This window comes from Balaenoptera acutorostrata, chromosome 4 (assembly GCF_949987535.1).
Source record: "Balaenoptera acutorostrata chromosome 4, mBalAcu1.1, whole genome shotgun sequence".
NCBI lineage: Eukaryota > Metazoa > Chordata > Mammalia > Artiodactyla > Balaenopteridae > Balaenoptera > Balaenoptera acutorostrata.
In genome coordinates this window covers 147,665,344-147,687,426 of record NC_080067.1, presented here as the reverse complement: position 1 = coordinate 147,687,426, position 22,083 = coordinate 147,665,344, and the positions used below count along the sequence as shown (strand labels likewise).

Genomic DNA, 22,083 nt, shown 5'->3' with positions numbered 1-22,083 from the left:
TTTCCATTTTTCTATCTTCCAGGTCACTTAGTTATTCTTCTGCACTATTCATTCTGCTATTCATTGCCTTGAGCTCAGCTTTTGTCTTGGCAAATGAATTTTCTAATTTTTCTTGGCTCCTCCTTATAGTTTCGAGTTCCTTTTTACAGTAGTCTGCACTTCTGTTGACAGCCTTTCTTAGTTCCTTCAGTATTTTCATTACCTCCTTTTTGAACTCAGTGTCTATTAGACTGAACAGGTCTGTTTCATTGTTTGTTCCTTTAGGGGAATTCTCTTGGTCTTTTAAGTGGGAATGGTTCCTCTCCTTCTTCATTTTACTTATGTTTCTCTTACTCTGTGAGTTTAGGAGAAATGATTATCTACTGAGGTCTTGGAGGGCTAATTATATGTGAAAGCGTCCTTGTGTAGTTTGTGCAGGTTTAATATTTTTGGTGCAAGGGCTGTTTTTAGTATGGATGCCTGCTGCCTCTTTCCTCAGTGTGTCCTGGCCATTATCCTCTTCATAGGGGGTGTGCAGATATGGCGGCTGTCGCATGCTCCCAGAGCCCGCGACGGTAGGGGTGGTGGCTACAAATATTCTCCTTCTCAATAAGCACTCAGCCACGGTTCCCCTATCTTCAATGACATCATGAGAACTTTGTGGTTGTCTATCTTTGAGAATCGGTGAAAACTGAACATTTATTTCCCATAAGTTTGAAGCTGGGAAAATGTTTTTTATACTGTGAATTGTTAACAACCTATTTAAAAATTTGCTAACTCAGCATTCACTCCTTTTTACACAGCTAACCTGGTATTAGAGTTTTCCTCCTTCTTTCTTTGCTTCCCCCAAATTGACAGATTCAACTCTTTGTTTCAACGTTATGCAGTTATTGCTTTCCCATTTCAGGGTCTCTCTCATGAGCCTCTGACCAGGAGAGATTTGGTTTTCAGAATGTGCTTGTTGTCTGCTGGTTTGGACAGTTCACTGGAGTGTCTTAGTCAACCCATGACTAAGAAAGTGACTTGGACAGGCTGCCATTTTTAGAGCTTGCAACTCAACCCATTGACTCACATTGATATGCCAGATGAGCTCGGTGGTCAGTCTTTCTGCCAGACAGGGCACCGTGGCCTTTCCTTCCTCCAGGAGAACTCTGAAACCAGACAGAGCACACATGAATTTAAAAAGGGTCCATGTGATCATTTTCCAATACTGGGCTTTGTAAGTGGATAGGTGAGCTCAGCTCCTTGGGGCAACACACACCATCAGAAAAGCCAGGCAGCGAATGCAGACAGTTGATAATTATGGAGCAAGCTCATACCTAGGCAAGCACAGTGCTGGGAAGGTTACATTTATTTTCTCTTTTTGTCATCCCAATAAACTCATGAGGTAAGTCATCTTTTCAGGAAAAGCAAAACAAATATAACATCATAGAGGTTAAGTGACTTGCCCGAATTAGTATTTTCTTTCTTATAGCAAATATTTATCCCAGAATAGCAATATCAATCTTGATAAAGAAGAAAACTGGAGGCATCATAGTTCCTGTTTTCAAATATATTACAAAGCTACTGTAATTAAAGCAGTATGATGCTAGCATAAAGACAGACATATGGACCTATGGGACAGAATAGCAAGCCCAGAAATAAATCCATGCCTATACAGTTAACTGATTTTTGGCAAAAGTGACAAGAATACACAATGGGAAAAGGATAATCTCTTCAACAAGTGGTATTGGGAAAATTGGATATCCACATGCAAAAGAATGAAATTGGATCCTTATCTTACACTAGACACAAAGTCAACTGAAAATTGATTAAAGGGTTAAATGTAAGACCTGAAACTGTAAAACTCCTAGAAGAAAACATGAGGGAACATCTTCATCATATTGATCTTGGAAATGATTTCATGGATATGACACCAAAAACACTGGCAACGAAAGTAAAAATAGACAAGTAGGATGATATCAGACTAAAAACTTCAGCACAACAAGTAAACAATCAACAGAGGAAAAGGCAACCTACAAAATGAGAGAAAATATTTGCAAACCATCTAACTGGTAAGGGGGTAATCTCCAAACTATATAAGGAACTCTACAATTCAATAGCAAATAAACCCTAATAACCCAATTTAAAAATGGGCTAATGATTCGAATAGATTTCTTCAAAGACATACAGATGGCCAACAGGCACATGGAAAGATGCTCAGCTACTCATCCGGGAAATGCAAATCAAAACTGCAATGAGATATCACTTCACATCTTTTAGGATGGTGTTATCAAAAAAACAAAAGACAAGTGTTGGCAAAGATGTGGAGAAATTGGAACCCTTGTATACTGTTGATGGGAATTCAAAATGGTGCAGCCACTATGGAAAGCAGTAAGAAAGTACCTTAAAAAATTAAAAATGGGACTACCATATGATCCAGCAATCTCACTTCTGGGCATTTATTCAAAAGAATTGAAATCAAGATCTCAAAGAGATATTAGCACTCCTATGTTCATTGTAGCACCATTCACAATAGCCAAGGTGTGGAAACACCTAAATGTTCATGGAAAGGTAAATGGATAAAAAATGTGGTAGATATATGCAATAGAATATAATTCAGCCTTTAAAAAGAAGGAAATTTTGCAATGTGTGACAACATGAATGAACCTTGAGAACATTCTGCTAAGTGAAATAAGCCAGTCACAGAAAGACAAATACTACATGATTCCATTCATGTGAGCTATCTAAAACTCATGCAATCAGAGACTGGGAATGGTGGCCAGGTGTTGGGAGGAGGAAGAAATGAGGAGTTGCTAATCTAAGGGCAAAAAGTTTCTGTTATGGAAGATAAATAAGTTCCAGAGCTCTGCTGAAAAATATTGTGCCAATAGTTAACAATACTGCATTGTTCACTTAGACATTTGTTAGGAGGGTGGACCTCATGATAAATGTTTTTTCCACAATAAAATTAAATTTAAAAAAATGTTTACACGGTGCTTACTAAGCGCCTACATGATTCTAAGGGCTTTACAAATATTTAATCACTGAACAACCAAATTTTTTTTAAATTTTTATTTATTTATTTATTTTTGGCTGTGTTGGGTCTTCGTTTCTGTGCGAGGGGTTTCTCCAGCTGCGGCGAGCAGGGGCCACTGTTCATCGCGGTGCACGGGCCTCTCACTATTGCGGCCTCTCTTGTTGCAGAGCACAGGCTCCAGATGCACAGGCTCAGTAGTTGTGGCTCACGGGCCCAGTCGCTCCGCGGCATGTGGGATCTTCCCAGACCAGGGCTCGAACCCGTGTCCCCTGCACTGGCAGGCAGACTCTCAACCACTGCGCCACCAGGGAAGCCCCTGAACAACCAATTTTAAAGAAAGGCAAAAGCACCAGAAGGTTAAGTACCTCGCCCAGGGTCGCACACCAGGTGGTCTGGTTGCTAAGCGTTTGCTGTTAACACAAATTCACGAAGGACCCAGTAGGATCATTTTTCCAGTGCTACTGTGAGTGCCTTTCCTGCAAGGGCTGAGTCCCAGCATGTGGGCACACAAGGATTAAATCTCAGATGTTCAACAACAAAGCCCTTCAGCACACTTTTTTATCCAAGACTTAACTTTCCCAGAGACCTTGAACAGTGGTTTTCAAAGTGTGGTCCCTGGGTCAGCAACGTCGACCTCAACTGGGAACTTGTTAGAAACATAAATTCTGGGGCCACACCCCAGACCTCAGAGGCTCTGGGACAGGGCACAGCCAGCTGGATTTTAACAAACTCTCTCGCAGATTCCACTGCTCCCTCAGGGTTGAGAACCATGGGTGTGATTGTTACAGAATCTTCTCTCTGCTTGGTGAGCAGAGTTTTCTCTCCCTGTGACCCCTAACACTACTGAAAATGATCTGTTTCTTCCATTCAGGGCAGGAGCAGAGAGAAAGAAGGAACCAGGGTGGTATCTACAGAGTGCTGGCCAGAACATGTGCGTGTGCCGTGTTATTTAATCCTAACCGCAATCCTGTGAAGCATTAGCAGGATGAGAAAGCAAAAGCTCAGAGAGGCTGAGCCATCTCCCAAGGGCACAGAGCAAGTAGCAAACCTGGTCTGCAAAAATTCACCATTTTCCCACTGTCTCTCCTTAAAGCAGGAGTGACCTCTATATCTTATTACCCTTCTCCCCCCTGAACTTGCTGTTCAGGAACAGCAAGTTCCTAAATAAAGTGAAAGGAAAGAAGTACCCGATTCAACGGGAAAAATCCCAGTGTTTTTCAAGATTCTGTGGGACTCAAAATGAGAAAGCAAGTGAAAACATTTTGAGAAACCAAAGTGTGCTCTGCCTTATGAAATACCCTATTACAATTTTTAATCAGTGTCATCATCAGAGTCCAAGAAAAACTGGTTTGTTTAAGTAAGCCAATAAATTTAACACCGAAATAAAGACGAGGGTAGGTTATGCTAATTGTATAATTTTTATATATAATTTGGTAATCATCTAGGCCAATTCTGGTAGGCGGGGCTGCTTTCCATGGAGTCCAAGGTTGTCCTAAAGAATCTTACCTGAAGTACGGATGTGTTTGAAAGAACATCATTTCCTTCTTGGTTGCTTCGGCCAAGCTCAGCTTGTTCGTGACCTCCTGCTGACCCCGGCACTTCACTATCATATAGCCTTTCTTGAGACGGTATGTGAGGTTCTGCACGACTTTCAGGACACCTTTCTCAGTGCCCTTGTCCACTAGATCTGGTTTGGTCAGGATTCCTGTGAGGTGATTAGAGAAGGGCACTGGAGAGGTTGGTTCTCTACTCAAATATATTGAATGCTGCTAGGCTACGGGATCTTTTATTGGCCATGACCAGCAAAGCCTCTTGCAGCCTTGATTGCCCAGCGCCTGACAGCTCATTCATTCATTCATTACATCGTCACTCCTCTTACTTGTACTTTTCTTCACTCACCCATTCACTCAACTCATTTACTGCCTAGTGTAATTTATGTAACAAATGTCTCTTGGGTGCCTGCTGGGTACCAGACACTTAGGCAGCATACATCATCGGAACCGACCCACTCCATCACCATGCTTCCAAAAACACGTCATCCCCTACTGTAAGGAGGGTCTGTGCCCTCTCTCTAATGTCTCCTGTCACAGACTCACTCTGCCCCTTCTGGTTGGGTACCTACTTTGATATCTTCCCTGCCTTCCTCTCTCATGTTCCTGCCCTCACTCCTTCCTGCTCACATTGGACCAAAAGCTTTGATTTCCAAGTGACTGTGTTCTTGATGGACACTTGGTTTGCTTCCACATTTTGGCTGTTGTGAATAAGGCTGCTGTGTACATGAGTGTATATTCCATTTCCTTTTTAAACCTAGCACACTGTTCTCTATTTCTGTACTTGACCTAGAATGCATGGAAAGTTTGCATTGATGTTATAATGCTGTTTGGAATACACTAAGGCCAGATCGTGTATACTCTATGGTTATAGTACTTAGCTGAATTTATAACAATAATAGCTAATATTTAGCAAGAACTTTTGGTTATTAGAGTTTGTGGCTAATGAGAAGAACAGAAAACTACTACTGGTGTTACTCAATTTCTATGGAGACACTGATATCCAAATAGATCAGTCTACTGAACAGATGATATTATCTTCTGTGGTCATCAATAAGACATCCCTAATGACTTATAACTGCACGATGACTGGTGACTCAAAACCTGCGTTTTCTCTCTGGTTCAATGTGTTCTAGACACCTGTAGAAGTCAGCAGCTAACAGGGCACAAGTGTAGTCTGGCATATAATAACACATTACACTTGAGCTGTATTCCCCTAGCGTTATTTTGATCCTTACTGGAAAACTAGGCATTTGTTGAGGAAAAAGTGGAAAAGGCAATGATATACTGAGTATCCATTTAGTAGAGGAAAATGACTTGCAAATTTTCAGGAAGGCAAACTCGACGGGTAGGTGAAGTGGTTGGGAGAAAAGTGATATTGAATAATAATATTAAAAATTTTTAAATAGCAGCTATTATTTGCCCAAGGATATGTAGCCAGTAAGTGGTAGAACAAGGATTCAAACCCAGGCAGTCTGTGCTCTTAAACCAAGTCCCCTATAATGCCTTCCAGAGTGACTTTAAAAAAAAAAAGAAAGAAATTTAAGGGAACCCATCTGCCCCAGGAAGCGTTCTGCTTGAATATAAATTCTGCAGACATCTGTGCTCCAATGTAAGCCTGGAAGTATGTTCCCTGAGTATGTTCATACAGGCCCTAGGAAAGTCTTTTCCATGCACCAAGGATTCACAAGAACTTTACCTGTGGAATTGCAGAGCTGATGGGCCACTTTCTCCATTCTGGACCATTGTGGGAGAGCAAATAAGGCATTTCTCCTCCCCCATCCAGAATGGTTCAAGAATGCAAATAAGGGACAATAGGAAGGAGGGCAAAGAACCTCCAGATGTTGGCCACACATCTAACCCTGACTGTCAGTGAGGGTGGCCCACCTGCTGTGCTCGACTTCACCCCGAGCCCGTGGAGCTTCCCTGGGAACAGCACTTGGATCTAAGGCAGGATGTGGGCGCCTCTAACAGAGCTACATTCCAGGACCTTCTAAATACATAAGGGGTCTCTCCCTGGCTTCCTGTCCTCTAGAAGCTTGGTTCTTTCTTCTTACCTATGGTCCTGTCTCCATCAGGGTCCACCTCCTGAGCCATGCTCAGTGCCTCCGTGGTGGCGATGTCCACGTTGCAGGGGACCACCACTAAGTTGATTGTCTGCTGCCTCTGGATGTACTTTTTGATGAGTGCCTTGATCTGATGCCAAGGAATCACAAAGGAAGAACACGTCTCTGGTCACCCAAGAGCACGGCTAGACATCCCAGAGCATGACCCAGTTGTTACACTTCTGGGCTTTGGCTTAACCTGTCCCCTTCCTCTGGAATGTCTACCCACTTGCCCTTATTGAGCTCTCTGTTGATGTCCTACTTATCCTCCAAAGCTCATCACTGATATTTCTTCTTTCTCAAAGACTCCCTGATTCCCATGGCTAGATGAGAGCCCTCCTTCATCGACAGACCTTCCCTGTGATACTCCTGAGATTATGGCAGGAAGAAGCAACGTGCTCTGACCCCAGGCAAGCATCTTTCTCACACCCTAGGAAATCCCACCCGTTTGCTGAATGAAGCGGGGTAAGAAGTGTGGAATTAGTCCCTTAACGCAGTAAGGGAAATGACCTAACTACACTGCTCCTAGAGAGACAGAGAATGGTGATTTGGATATAGGAAGAAAGAGTAATTTAACTGCCCAAGACAGTGGAGCTAGCAGAGACCCCATCCAGAAGGGACTGACAATCCTAGTTGGGCTATGGTTGAGTTCCCAACACTGGAAGTGCCTCCCGTAAAAAGGAAGAGGGCAGTTAAGTGACCCCAGTCCTAGGGCAGGAGGGTATCATTTTCTCCCCGTCCTCCGCCTTGCCCCTTTACACCCTGGACCCCAACCCCGCTCCTGAGACCATCCTTGTCTCCTTGGCCTCTATGTGAGCTGGCCTGGCAAAGCTTGAGAAGGCTGCTCTTGGGGTGAACCCAGCCCAAAGATCATGTGTGACTCTGGCATCCCAGTGATGACTGTGTCCTCAGGCAACCTTAGGGGGGAAGGTCTTTGGCAAAGAAGCCCAAGGCTCAGCAGCTGTCGGTTTGTACTGGGTCACTGCTGGTCTGCAGTTCTCATTTCTGTGCATTGTGGTGGCCTTTCTGCCCCTGATCAGAGATAACAGTCTGTGTTCCGATTGACTTACGTAGCGCTAGTTTAAAAAACTGTTGCTAAAATTGGCAGATCCCATGTAAAAATCCAATTTCCGGCTTCTTTTAAATATCAGGATAGTGGTAACACTGGGCCAGCATTCTCACAGGACAACATTGGGCAGGGCGTCAATGCCTATACACCTCCAGTGCCACTGAGTCAACTTTGCCTGTTTCCATGACCTGCCAGGCCCTTGTCAGAATCTGAGTATGAGGCCCCAACCCTAGATGGTCCTACCCCAGTCTCCTCCCCAACTACTCAGAGTGAGGGCTGGGAAGGTGCGCCAGAGCCCTTGGGGCTGCCGGCAGAGACCTCAGAAGTCTCCCCAACTTAGCGTGGGACCCATTCCCAAGTTCCAGAAAGGCTCACCTGCAGTCCGATATCATGGGGCTGGTTTCCCACAGCCACCCTGGTGATGCCGGGAAGATCAATGAGGGTCAGATCTGGAACCTCAGGGGAGGTGATCTCCAGACTAATGAGCTCGTGGCTAATGCCAACTCCATTCCCAGCTATGACATCCTGGGCTACAGAGACCGAGAGGAGAAAAACCGAGAGTCCAAATGAACAACCCAACCTAGCAGAAGCAGTGAAACCTGTGGGCAGCTACATATTTCACCCATATTTGGGGACAGCCCTGATGTGAGAAATAGGCAGGCAACTTAGGGCACAGCCCTGATTAATTGCCTAATTCTTTAGAGATAGAAGTTGGGGTCGGGGAGATGACAACCAGCCTGTTCCTTTGTAAACCTTTCCTGCCTTAATTATCATTCGGGGTCACTACCTAAGATATGATTTTGTAACTTTGTACTGAAGTGTACCATACGTACAGGAAAGTACCCATTGTCTTAGGCACGTGGCTTGGTGAGTTTCACAGGCTGGACCCTATATTGGTGCTTATAGCTGAGGGCTCTTCCTTTTCATTACCATGTGTTATTACACCCTGTGCCTTGATCCAGTCTACTGTTGATGGACATTGGGTGGTTTCCAATGGGGGGCGGGGTGGGGGGTGATCGCAAGAGTGCTGCTATGAAAATTCTGGAACCTGACTTTTGGTACACCTTTTGGCTGGGGGTATACTCAGGACCGGAGTTTTTGGGCATCATGGGGTGTGCACACCTCCAGCCTTAGTGGATATTGTGCCAGTTTTCCAAAGTGGTTACAGCAACTTACCCTCCCACCAGCAGTGGACCAGAGTTCCAAGACACTATTCTAAAGATGCTCATTATACATCCTTACACAGAACGTTCACCCAAGCTGGCACCCATGGTGCCCTCCTAGTCCTGCCCACAGAGCTCATGGCTAGAGAGAGTCTGGGCAGATCTCGACAGGGCTGCAGGATGTGCGGGGCACGAGGCACCCCAGGACAGGCATGGCCGGCACAGAGGGTGCAGAGCTTTTATCATTTGAAGCTAGGAAACTTGCCACTTGAGGGTCTCAAGAAGTTTCTGTTTTGAGGGGTGGATGCTAGAATTGGGGCAGTACTTCTCTGTTTTGGGAGGGATCCCTCTGGTGAGCCAGCTGAGACAACAGGATTCTCGGGGTGCTGAGCCCGCAGAGTCATGTGAAAACCCCAGCCCCAGATGCTATGTTTATTGCTTAGTAAGGAAGAAGCCCATCTCCCTGGAACGGAAGCTGTGGTTGCAGAGTTTCCTGTTATGATCAGGGTTAATCTTCGCCTGCCTGGCTGAGCCCAGCTTGAGAGCAGGAAGGGGGAGAAGCCTGGGGGAAGGGGTGCGCATGCTCAGGGACCTGGGGGGCAGGGTTGCGAGGGGGTGACCTCCAGGGTCCCCTCTGAGCAGGTACGGAAGTGGATTCCAGGAGCAACTGAGCCTTTTGATCATTCTGTGGTTACCTAAGGCTAATCTCAAGTGTTGGCTATGCTTCCAGAAATGATGGGTGGGGGGGGGCGGGTCAGCGCTGGGGGAAGCTGCATCGGACGGGGACAGGGACGTGGCCACAGGCACCCAGCCACGTTAGGTTAGAGCAGCTCCTTGGGACACACACACCCAGCAGTGACCAGGGTAGCTGGGGCGGGGAGTCCTGTAGGGGACACTTCCCAGAGGAGGGGCAGGTAAACTGAGACCCAAAGAAAGAGTAGGAATTAGGCAGGCAAGGAGGAGGGACAGCATGTGAGGGACGGCATTTGAGGCAGGGGGGCTGGCACATGGAAAAGCCTGGAAAGAAGAGACGGGTGCTTGCTGTGGAGCTGGAGAGGCCCCGATGACCGACGATGACTGGGTTAGAAGGAGCCCACCTGTAGCCGCCCGCGGGGCCCTACCTTTACGTATTTCCCTCTCCACCTGTGAGGGGTCTTGCAGCTGGAGCTCCGTCTTCCGGTAGCTGATTTTCCCGGCCCACCTGAACTCCTGCTTTGTCAGTTTCAGCACCAGCGGACACCTGGTTATGATTCCTGAGAGAGAGTTTCCCAAACATCCTAAGTTTCCCTTAAAAAGAAGCGTTCACAGGTGCCCTTTGCTCTTATTCTCCCCGGTGTCCCCAGAGGCCTCGTCTGAAATCTCTAGGGCCTAGTCCAAACCCCAACACTTTCCCCCGGGCCATAGAAAGGCCTGGGGCGTGGTCCAGGTGGAAGCCCGGGGCCAGGACAGGCAGGATGTGAAGCGGCGGGATCCACCTGACCCTGTCCGGCCCCTCCAAGCCTCTCCCGTTCGGGCGCGGAGGGAGCACACAGCACTGTCCTACGAGGCGGGTATGCCCAGGGCCACCTGCCTGCCTCACAAGACTGCCATGGCCACAGTGGCCTCCAGACTCTCTGCTCTGTTGTTTCTCTCCCCAAAATGCTGAACCCAGGGCAGAGAGGAGGAGCTCTGTCCCCACTCTGACTCCATCACGTGTCAGGCCCTGGGGCTGGTGGGAAACTCACAGGAGACTCTGGAGAAAAGGACCAGCTGCCTGTGGTCGGGAGGAGGCACCGGCCAAGGCGTTCTCACTGGCGGCTGTGTAGGGCCCAGGCAGCCCTCCGGCATCCCCACTCCCGCCTCTGTGCCCAGGAGGCAGCCCTGGCCCCCCGGGTTCTGGTTGGGTTTGACCGATGGGCAGTGCTTGCAGGAGATGGGAATGAGGGAGGGAACCAGGACAGGGGAACTTCTACCCACTACAGGATGCCATCTCTTTCCTTCTTTTTTTCCTTTATAATTATTTTATTAAATCAGAAATGTACAACAGCTTTTTAACTCTACACACACTTAAAAAATGTTTAAAGGAAACAGGGACTTCCCTGGCGGTCCAGTGGTTAAGACTCTGCACTCCCAACGCAGGGAGCGTGGGTTTGATCCCTGGCTGGGGAACTAGATCCTGCGTGCTGCACAGCATGGCCAAACAAAAAAAATTTTTTAAAGGAAACATTGTGTCTTATCACAGCATGATCCTGGCTAATAGCTTCTCAAAGTGTTGAGAAAATTCTTCAGAAAGACTTCACATATTACCTGAAACTCACAAATTAACAAGAGCAAAGAAGAAATGCTTCTACACTCTTAGAAAGATAACTAGAAAGAAACCGACTGACACAGGCCCAGCGATGGCTACTGACAGGTGAAAGAGGACTCAGAAACTAGGGGCAGCAGGAACATCCAGGGCCCTGCCCCCCGGCCCCCTGCCCACACCATGCACTCCAGATGCAGCCGTCCAGGGCCTGTGGGAGCTGCCCCTCCCGGGGGCCTTCCCAGCGACCTCCCCTGAGCCCACTGGTCCCCGGGATGCCTTGTGGCTTGCAGGAGGCTGGCCCGGCAGAGCTTACCGCTGCCTCTGGGAAGGGCGACCCCCGACAGGGCCTCCAGCACGGAGCTCTTGCCCGAGCTCTGGTCCCCGATGACAGCGATGGCGGGCAGGGCCAGGTCCTGCTCCACGCCCAGGGCCCGCAGGGAGTCGATGAGGTCGATGCAGGGCCGCACCTTCTCCTCGTACTGGTTGTACAGGTTGTTCTCGGGCCCCTGGAAGAGTCACAACAGACTTCACAGTCCTGGCCTCGGATGGGGCTCCCACCACCTTCGGGAATTTGTGGCCGAATTGATGGATCTACTGATGTTGGGTTAGAAACAGGAGGGACGAGGGGTGGATCTGGATGTGCCTGCAGGGAGGTCCCCGTGCTCTCTTCCTGTGGAGGCTTTGCTTCCGCTGCTGGGGGGAATATCTGGCTGGGGCTGGAGATGGAGGTGCCCGTCTGAGCAGGCCATCTGGCGCCAAGGGGCAGGCGTTCCCAGCCGGAGGGAGGAGAGGAGCGGGCCCGCGGCTGCCGAGCTGGGGTAGGGTGGGGGTGGCAGGCTGGCAGTGATGACAGCGTTAGTCATAGCTGGAGGCAAAGCTCCCAGGAAGGAGCCCCCAGATTCACGTCCAGGAAGGCCACTGCTGCCCCCAGAGACTGCGTCTGTCCCTGGTGCTTGTTGGAAGTGCCCAGGAGAGAGGGGGACCCCAGTTGTGCTCCTGGGGCTGGACCAGACTTGCAGGTTTTGTTTCCTGCCTTTCCCCGCCCCCGCCAACCCCCGGGGGGTGCTGGGGTGCGCCCTTCCGGACCATACCTGCACCCGACTTACCTTGGACATCTGCTGGTCCCTGTTTCCTCCTGGCTGCTGATGGTTCAAATTCAGCAGATTGAAGTCCTTGGCGAGGAAAACCGGGTCCGTCCCTCCCCCCTGCCAGTTTGGCGGGTACATCACCTGTCCAGGTGCTGCGCCCGGTGGCCGTAGTGGCTGCTGCTGGAAGGAATTCATTTCTTCTTTTGGACGGTGTTGGGAGGAAACTGGGCTGCACGTAGGGCTCAGGCACCAGCTGTCGCCTGGGGAGCTGATGGGTGCGGTCACCACTGCTCAGCACCTCCGATCTTCCTGGCAAGCTCTACAAAGACACAAGTTGGGAACGTGGCCCAGACGTCCCCCAGCAGACCTCCTCAGGGCTGCATTTTTTCCAGCTCTGCCTTGCCCAACCCCATACAACCCACCCTCTGCACACAGGGGAGGCCGGTAGCCCAGCACAGGCCCCGTCTGCAGGAGGGCGGATGGCAACACGCAGGCGCAGAGCACAAGCGGGGTCTCCATGGGCCCCCAGGGCCTGGGGACAAGCGAACTCCACGCTTCCACGGGAGAGTGTTTTTTTTAAAGGAATTCCTTTATTTTTATTATTTATTTATTTATTTATTTATTTTTGGCTGTGTTGGGTCTTCGTTTCTGTGCGAGGGCTTTCTCTAGTTGTGGCAAGCGGGGGCCACTCTTCATCGCGGTGCGCGGTCCTCTCACCCTCGCGGCCTCTCTTGTTGCGGAGCACAGGCTCCAGACGCGCAGGCTCAGTAGTTGTGGCTCACGGGCCTAGCTGCTCTGCGGCATGTGGGATCTTCCCAGATCAGGGCTCGAACCCGTGTCCCCTGCATTGGCAGGAAGATTCTCAACTACTGCGCCACCAGGGAAGCCCTCCACGGGAGACTTTGAATGTCCCGCTGTCACTTCTGATGGGCTCCGTGTCACCTGAGGTTCAGGACTGGACGGGAGACTGTAAGGTGTGGAGAGATGACCGGCAGCCCCTCCTGGGTCCGTGTGAAGCCGATCTCTGCCCTGCCATCACTGTTTCCCACACAGACTAGGTGAACCTGCTGCGGAGCCTGGGAGAAATGGTTGTTTGGGTCTCTTGCTTCTCCATGGGGCCTATAATCAGGTAGTCAGCACCCTAGAAAGAGCTGGCGGTATTGAGTGCCGGCCTCACCCAGCGCTGCTCTAAGATGCTCATTTCATTTTCACAACAACCCTACGTGTTAGCTCCTAATCTTCATTTTTCCAGGTCAAGAAGCTGAAGCGCAGAGGTCCAGTTACTGGCCTAAGTCAGGGCCCAGAGAGCAGCCAGCGACTCTGGGTCATGAACCCTTTCCTGCTATGACCTCCACTGGGAGCAGAATGGATACAGTGAGTTGAATGGCTCCACCCCCCCTACCAAATGCATGTCCACCTGGACACATGAATGTGACCTTATTTGAAAAAGGCCACTTGCAGATGTAACTGATAAGAATTTGGAGATGAGGGTGGGCCCGAAATCCAAGAAGAGACAGGCAGAGAGGATTTGAGACCCAGAGACCCACGGCCAGAGGGCGACAGAGGCAGACATTGGAGGGATGCTGCCCCAAGCCGAGGAACCCCAAGGGGGGCAGGAACCCCAGAAGCTGGGATAGAGGCCTGGAAGGGATCCTCCCTCACCCTTCCAGGAGGAACTAATTCTGCCGACGCCTCGACCTGGAACTTCCGGCCTCCAGAACCAGGAGAGAATAAATGTCTTGTTTTATGCGTCCGAGCTTGGGGAATTTTTTATGCCAGCCCCAGGGCACTAACCAGTGGGGAGGATTGGAGTCTTGAGGTGGCCCCTCCTCCATAGCTGGCCTTTGGGGCGTCCACTTGTACCCCGTGTCCAGCTGCGGTCCTGCAGTCCAGCCCTCCATCCGTCCTCTCTACGTGACAGCGGCCCCTGTGCACACATTGTGGCCCTTTTCCTTCTAAACCCCTGGTCTCATCATGTCACTGCCCTTTCTAAAAACCTGTCATGTTTTCTTTCAGAATAGAGTTCTCAAAAAATTTGGTCCTAACCTAGCTTCTCATATTTTATATCATCTCTGAATGCTGGGCCTAACAGTTTGCCTTCCTCAGACGGCACATGTGCACATTCACAACTTTGTGTGTGCCACTGACGTGTTTTTAAAAATGAGGGTGATTTGTTCATTCATTCATTCATTCAACAAGTATGCTTTGAGGACTGATATGGGCTGAATTGTGTCCCCAAGTTCCTATGTTGGAGTCCTGTTCCCCCAGGGCCTGAGTGTGTCTGTACTGGAGATATGGCCTTTAAAGGGGAGATTGAGGTAAAATGAAGCCACTAGGGTGGGTCCTAATCCAATCTGACTGTCTTTATGAAAAGAGGGGATTAGGACCCAGAGGTGCACAGAGGAAAGAGCACGTGAAGACACGGGGAGAAGACGGCCGTCTACACACCCAGGAGAGAGGCCTCAGGAGAAACCAACCTTAATGACCCATTGATCTTGGACTCTTGGCCTCCAGACTGTGAGAAAATAAATTTCTGTTGTCTAAGTCGCCCAGCCTGTGGCACTTTGTTATGGTGTCCTGAGCAAACTAATACAAGGACCTACTATGTGCCAGGTAGTTCCTGCCATAGGGGTACAGTGGTGATCAAGCCAGATAAAGTCCCTGCTTCTAGTATATACATTCTGTCAGGGACACCCCCCAAACAAATAAGCCAACCAACAACGATATAACCCCAGGTGACGATGAAGTGTCTGGAAGAAAGGTAGTGGCTTATAGAGCCAGGGGTCAGGTGTCAGGGGGTAGGGGTTCTGTTTGAGGGTGTGTCCGTGTACAGGAAATGAAGGAGCAGAGGAGCAAACATTTGAGGACCTGGGAGGAGCCTTCCTGGCAGAGGAAACATAAGTGCAAATGTCCTGAGGTCAGTATGAGCTCAGGGAACTGGGAGAAGCACCCCTTTCTCCTGGGGGGCTCAGAAAGCCCAGCCCAGGGGCACCTCCTTTCTTGGGAGGGGGCTGGCCTCTCTGCCTCGTCCTGTCTGGGCTGTGCCCTGGCCTTTCCTGGCATTGTTAGGGCTGGACCTGACACTTGGGTTTGGGCTGGAAGAAGGCAGAGAAGGTCTTCTACCTGCACTCTTCTGAGTGGTCAGCCCCACTGACCCGGAGACTGTAAGCGAAGGGGGATCCCCAGGTTTGGCCCTGCTCCCTGGGGAGCCCTGCGAAGGCTGTCAAGTGGAAGGAGCGCCCTTACCTCTGTGTTCAAATCCTAAGCCAGCACTTCTGTTCCCTCTTGTGGATGAAGGGCAGTGAGATCACTCAGCAGAAACTCATGAGGGAATTGGTTGGAAGGCCAACCTCACAGCCAGCCCGTCAGCCGATCCCGATGTTTGGGGCTGCGTGGGAATGATGCAGGCACTACCCGGCCAGGAACCGCTGGCACCTAGCCCTTGGAGTGCCCCGTGGCCTAAGCCAGCTTTAGAGGAAAAGGCTCTCAGACAGCCCCTCCCTCTGGTTGGGGACCAAAAATAAATCTGGGTTTTTTACAGCTGTTTTGCATCTTCCCGTTCTTCATTTCTCTGAGTCCCTGAGGTTTAGCCTTTGATGTGTTCCGTATCTCACAGTCTCCCATGCTACCATACTCCCCAGTGAAATCATTCGTTTTACAAAACACCTAGCCTTCCAGCAAGTATCAAGAGAAAATATGATCTCATGCAAAATATCTCTGCTTTTTTGTTTTTAATTAATAAAATTGCCCTAAAGGACATATCCAGCGGAGTTCCCTGGTGGTCTAGTGGTTAGGATTCGGTGCTTTCACTGCTGTGTCCCAGGTTCAATCCCTGGTCGGGGAACTGAGATGAGTGGCACGGCCCACTCCTCTCACCACCCCCCCCCCAAAAAAAGAACATATCCAGGGATTTATTTAATCTCCTTAATATAAGGAAATTATAGTAAAATTATATTAACTTCCTTAATATAAAAACTCAAGAGATTCCTTTGCAGAGGGCCCAGCTGGAGGAGTTTGCTCTCCTGGTGAATCGAGTGCTTCTTTTTGTCAAAGAGGGAAAGAGACCATCTCTCCCACGCAACCTTGGCCTTGGGAGTCAGGAGGCTCAGGACAAATTGTGGGCGGTCCTAGCTGCCTCTGGCTTGGCTTTGCGCGTTGGCTCCTGTCCCCAAGGCCTTAACAAAGATTATTCTAGTGTTATGGTTTGACTGTGGCATTTTTTAAAACAACTTAGAGCAGGGCATGGAAGAACTAGTCTCGGCGAGTCTGTATGTCCTCTGCCTTTTCTGGGGGGAGGGGGTGGGAGTTGGAGGATCCAGGGTGGGGGGGTGGCGAGGCTGCAGCTGAAGAGGCAGTGGTCCCACAGAGAGGCTGGGAGGTGCAGCGTGGAGGAGTATTGGTGTCAGGGCATCTGTGTGGCAGGATGGGGCAGCAGGCTCCTGTCAAGTGAGGGGCCCCGAGCGCTCTTTAATAATATAAAGATAAGAGGCTGAGGGCATAAGAGCAGCTGTGGGCAGGAGAGAGGTGGCCCGTCCCACACGAGTGTCACTGAGGTCACCTGCAGAGAGGGGGTTTCCTGCCTTCCCTCTCACGGGGCAGGACCCAAAGCACTCTAGAGGGACCCTGCCTGCCCCTACTCCCCACCTAGATCTGTGCAGGGGCAAAGGGCTGTGTCCACATATGAGAGCGTGACCAGCAGCCCAGGGGAAGAAGCAGCCCAGGAGTGGACAAAGGGTGGACTGGCAGAGAGGACCACGGCAGGAGGATGGGAGGAGGGAGATGGGAGGAGATGGGAGGAGGAGATGGGAGGAGGGAGATGGGAGGAGATGGGAGGAGGGAGATGGGAGGAGGAGATGGGAGGAGGGAGATGGGAGGAGGGAGATGGGAGGAGGGAGATGGGAGGAGATGGGAGGAGGGAGATGGGAGGAGATGGGAGGAGGGAGATGGGAGGAGGGAGATGGGAGGAGGGAGATGGGAGGAGGAGATGGATGGAGAGACCACTGAAGGGGAAGGAGAGAATCGTTGTGAGTCATCCCTGGCCCCTTTGTGTGTCCTCCATCACCTGCAAGGATGGAGGCTGTGCTGATCTCCGTCCCGGCAGAGGACAGTTTATTACAAAAGGATGTAACTCAGTCCCAGGCAGATGCAAGACGCTCACAGGGCAGAGCTGGGGTTGTGGCTCAACCTGAGGACACGTCAGGAAGCCCAGAGCTGCCGGCCGGCCTGGCCACACACACCGGCACAGCCGTGCAGCCGAGCCCAGTCTCCCACCTCCCCCCAGACTGGACCATCCCCTCGTTTCTGACCACCTTCCAGGCCCCCCAGCCCTGGAATAGCTGGGAGAGCGAATTCACCCCAACATGGACAGCTGGGACCATGGTGACGGCGCCCCCTCTGTGGAAGACACCCCCAAATTGTGATGAGATTACTAACATCACAGATAAGCCCCATGAGGGATGAACAGGTGAAAAAAGGGACTCAGACGAGGCTGTAAAACTGTGTTCCCAAACTGGGGACCCAGGCATCCTGGCGAACCTCAGCAAACCGGCAGCTACACTTGGGGTCATCAGAACTTCCCAGGATCCACAGGGATGTCTGTTGGCCACCACGTTACCTACTATTACTTAGTTCTTTGGACCTAACTCATGAATCAATAGAACTATTAGGCGTGTCTGTTGGTCGGGGCACCATGAACCAATTACTGAGACAGTCAGGGTGCCCAGGAAGGAGAAAATTTGGCAACATCTGCTATGAGAGTGAAGGGGAGATTCTGAAGCATCATGAGGGTGGGTGTGGGTGGAAACAGGCTGAGGAAGGAGTCGGGGATGGGGACGGGGTGATGGGACAGCTGGCCAGACACGTGGCCAGGCGGGCTGGGAAGGGCTGGGCAGGGAACGAGGCCAGGAAGAGGCTCAGGTGGAGTTCCCAGGGGCTCGGCGACCACACTGGTGTCTCCTTTGTGCTCTTCACGTGCACACGTGCTGTCGGATTTCATTTCTGTTTTCCCTATTTTTCTATAAGACGGGAAGTGAGGTTCCGACAAGTTAAGCATCCGAGACACCGTCCCACGGCTAGAAACCCACAGACTCAGGACTCTCATGAATAGTGTGTTACTTCGATAATGAGGAAACAGTAACACCATTCCGATTTTGAAACCTCAAGGCAGAGCATTACCGTTAGTCATGGGTAGAGTTCAGAAACACTGTCTTGAAGACCAGCCCCTCCTCCCTGGCCCTCTTCCTTGGGACTGTTTTTGCTTCTCCGGTGTTTCCAGCTTTCTACATGCTTCAGTCAGTCCCAGAGGAGTCGCTGGTCCCAGGGGCTTGGATCCCAGCTCCCTGTGACCTTCCCCCGGCCCCTGGGTCTGGCCTCCAGGACCTGCACCAGCCCTGGACCCTGCTGGGATGTTCCACAGCTGGGCAGGCTCACGCCCGCGTCGTGGAGAACCCTGCAATTCATTTAAAGCTTCCTCCTTTGACAGATTTGTGCTGAATCTGCATGACCCTTCACACAGACCTGTGGGGATATTTCATCTCCTTCCCTAGTAAATAGAAATTAATTTCTCCTAAAAGCAGAATACAACAACAAAAATCTGGTTCACTGAGATTTCGTCACAGTTTCCAGGAAAGAGGAAGAAAGATGTCATTACTCTCGGATCCAAGTCAATACCTTCCCTTGGCTTAGCCCCTGGCTCCGTGTGAGCCGGCGGGAAAGAGCTCAATGTCTGCTTGTCCTGTAAAATCTGCCAGAATGGGTCATGGGGCACGGCTGACCATGTGGCCTGGATTATTTCTTCCTGCTGGCTGCGTGACCTCAGCATCCTGAGATATTCTGTTCAGTGTCTCAGGAGGAACCAACACTGCTGAGGCCTTGACCTCAAGCTTCCAGCCTCCAGACCTGGGAGAGAATACATTTCTGATATTTAAGCCCACCAGTCTGGGGTACTTTGCCATGGCAGCCCTAGGACACTAACATAACGTTTCTTTGCTGGGCAGACTTGGCATCAGTACCTGTCTCTCTCCAAGTAAAACTTTGAAGGCATAATCATGTACCGGCACATGCTACAAGGGGAATCAGCAAATGCTAGAAATCAGGTGTCCTCGCCCTTCAGAAGAGCCAGCTTTCCAAGACACCACGGAGGGTGGCCACCACTGCCATGGGCAAGAGGGCTCCTGAAGCTCTGAGGCCAGGCTCTGGGGCTTCAATTCTGATGCCGGTTCCAATGCGTGTGTTTTTCTACATCACCAAGCAATTAACTCAATTCTGATACTGTTTACCAGGACATGGCATCAGGTGTCACAGGGCTATCAGAGGGGGCTCAGCCCTACTCAGCAGCTCCCACCCCATCCTGCTGTCAGCTACAAATTGTCACTTGCCACCTGCCTCCACAAGGATGAAGTCACCCTCCACTGCAGTCGCTGACGGTCGGCTGTAGCCCTCATTCTGCCCCCAATAAAACTTAACTCACAACTCTCACGTTGTGCGTTTTTTTTTCCCAGTCGACACTGCCCACTTCAGATGCCAATGGCTAGCAGGTACAGGTTGTCACCTGTGCTTCTGGCTATAGATCAATCGGAGGTTCCAATGACCCCCTCCTTGGAGTTGAATAATCTGCTAGAGCGGCTCACAGAGAAACATTTTACTTACTAGACCGCAGGCTTATTATAGAAGGATTTAACTCAAGAACAGCCAGATGGAAAGACCCAGAGGGCAGGCGTGGGAGGCGTGGGGAGCTTCCATACTCCCTGTGAACACCACGCTCCCAAATCTCCACATGCTCACCAGAAACTCTCCAAACCCGCTTGGGTTTTAAGGAGGCTTCATTACATAGACCTGATTGATTAAATCATTGGCCGTCAGTGACTGAACTCAACTTCCTGCCCCTCTTCCCTTCCCGGAGGCTGGGGGTGGGACTGAAAGTTTCAGCCCTCGGGTCACAGGATCGCTTCCCCAGGCAACCGGCTCCCATCTCATTAACATAACACTACGACCTGAAGTCCCTTCATTAACATAACAGAAGACAATGCTCTCTTCACTCCCAAGGGTTTTAGGAGCGCCGCGTCAGGAACTGACACAGACCAAATAATATATTTCTCTTTTTTTCCTACAGTTGTAGGTATTGTGAAATAGTCACCATGATGAGTTAACATCTGCCCTCATACTTACATTTTTTTCTTGTGATGAGGACTTTTAAGATCTACGTTCTTAGCAACTTTCAAAAGTGCGATACAGCGTCATCAGCTCTGAGATGTAACGTACAGCACGGTGACTATAGTTAATATATTTCTTATTATAAATCACAACATCACAGAGCACAAAGCTCTCTCCCCACCCCAAGATGTGTACCTTCCACGGAAGTTCCCATAGCCACTTCTCTGTGTCCCCAAGGCCTTTGGCCAGATCTGGGGAGACGGGCCCCCTTGCTCTTTCTAGAACGTGCTCTCTGCCTGCAGGGATGGCTGGAGGCCAGCACCAGCACAGGCAGCTTCAGACGCCTGTCTTTCTGTCTCCAGCCTTCTGGCCCAAGCTATACTTACCAGAAAATCCTTTCAAAAGGAAAGCGTGTCTGCTGCATGAAGACGTGGTGAAGCATCCCTCCCTGCCCCGACCCGGCTCTTACCTGAGCACCTGCAGAGTGGAGACCCGGCGAAACACCAACTCTCTCCCTTCCTCCGCTTCCCTTTTATAGAAACGGCTCCTCCCCTTGCTGCCCCCTTTTCCAGCAGCAAGAGAAATGAAACTAATGGCCTGCCACAGAAAAGAAACTGAAGACTCAGTGCGCTTCCTGGTGACTTACGCAGTTGTCCTCAGACTCCGGGTGACAGTCTGCGTCTGAGTTTCCTGGTGGGCTTGTAAACACACGGGGGGCTGCCCTGCCACCCACACCCGGGATCAGATGCCCGAGACTCTGCTTTGCTAACATGTTCTCAGAGAGGTGGGAGTCGGACTACCCTTGGAGATCCGGTCACTTAGCACAGCGCTCTCCAGCAGGACTTTCTGAGATTCTCTGTGCTGTCACTCTCTCCCCGTGTTAAGCTCTGAACACGCCAAAAAGGGACGTTCCCAGCTCCCCGCAGTAACCCACTTGTGCAGTGCGTACCCTCTTACTCGGTTGGTCTCTGTGCTCTCGGAGAGTTCTTGCTGGGAACTCAGCCCTGAGCTAGCCCCACTTTCTGGTCCTAGGTTGGGGTTACTTCACCTGCAATACTACAGGCATGCACCCCAGGGGGCCCCAAAGGTCTCCCGGCGCCGGTGGCGGCGCTGTGACTAAAAGGGGGTGGATGAGTCAGGCATTCCCATCACCAGAGTGTGGGGAACCCCGAGGAGCCCCCGGGGATGAGGGGCTGGCACGGGACGGGGGAAGCCGGACTCAGTTTCGGCTTCACTCCCGCGATCCTTTCCAAAACAAAAAATAATATTATAAATTAGAAACTAAAGCCTGAGCAGTTCTTTGCTCATTCACTTGTCTTGTAGGCAAATTTCCCTTTAAAGAAGAAATTTAGAGGCTAAAAAAATGGTTTTCAAACCCTGGCATTAGTAAGTTACAGGGAGAGTCTCCGGGGTCTGTGTCCTGCGGGATCTATTGCCCGGATCATCCAGAGGCCCTGGGCAGAGGTGAAGGATGGAGGGAAGAACTGGGCAGCCGACTTCACCGCCAATGTCTTGTGTCACAGGGCGGGTGCGTCTGTGCTCCAGGAAAGTTACAAGTGAAGGCACCGCACAGAGCGACACCCACCTCCGTGGAGGCAGCAGGAGGACCCCGCACCCCCGGCCAGAGCAGCAACCGCTCGGCACGCCCCTCATCCCGATGGCATCAAAGTGCTGG

The 22,083-nt window shown here is 50.6% G+C and overlaps 1 protein-coding gene across 5 annotated transcripts in view; it reads right to left on the bottom strand.

The window, feature by feature from the left end:
- MX2 (MX dynamin like GTPase 2) overlaps positions 1–20,956 on the bottom strand; it is a 30,545-nt gene extending 9,589 nt beyond the window's left edge. Inside the window, exons 1-9 of one of the 5 annotated variants that reach the window (XM_007172718.2) lie at positions 20,878–20,956; positions 12,399–12,576; positions 12,276–12,311; positions 11,483–11,675; positions 10,007–10,138; positions 8,098–8,252; positions 6,606–6,744; positions 4,505–4,703; positions 1,052–1,130 (exon numbers count right to left, since the gene is read on the bottom strand). In XM_007172718.2, the coding sequence (XP_007172780.2) occupies positions 1,052–1,130; positions 4,505–4,703; positions 6,606–6,744; positions 8,098–8,252; positions 10,007–10,138; positions 11,483–11,675; positions 12,276–12,311; positions 12,399–12,452 (987 nt within the window). In that variant the 5' untranslated portion in view covers positions 12,453–12,576; positions 20,878–20,956. Of the gene's footprint in view, positions 1–1,051; positions 1,131–4,504; positions 4,704–6,605; positions 6,745–8,097; positions 8,253–10,006; positions 10,139–11,482; positions 11,676–12,275; positions 12,577–20,794; positions 20,836–20,877 lie in introns of those variants that run through there. The other 4 variants (XM_007172719.2, XM_007172716.2, XM_007172720.2 and 1 more) reach the window with 4 other exon arrangements.
- Positions 20,957–22,083: the final 1,127 nt, after the last annotated feature.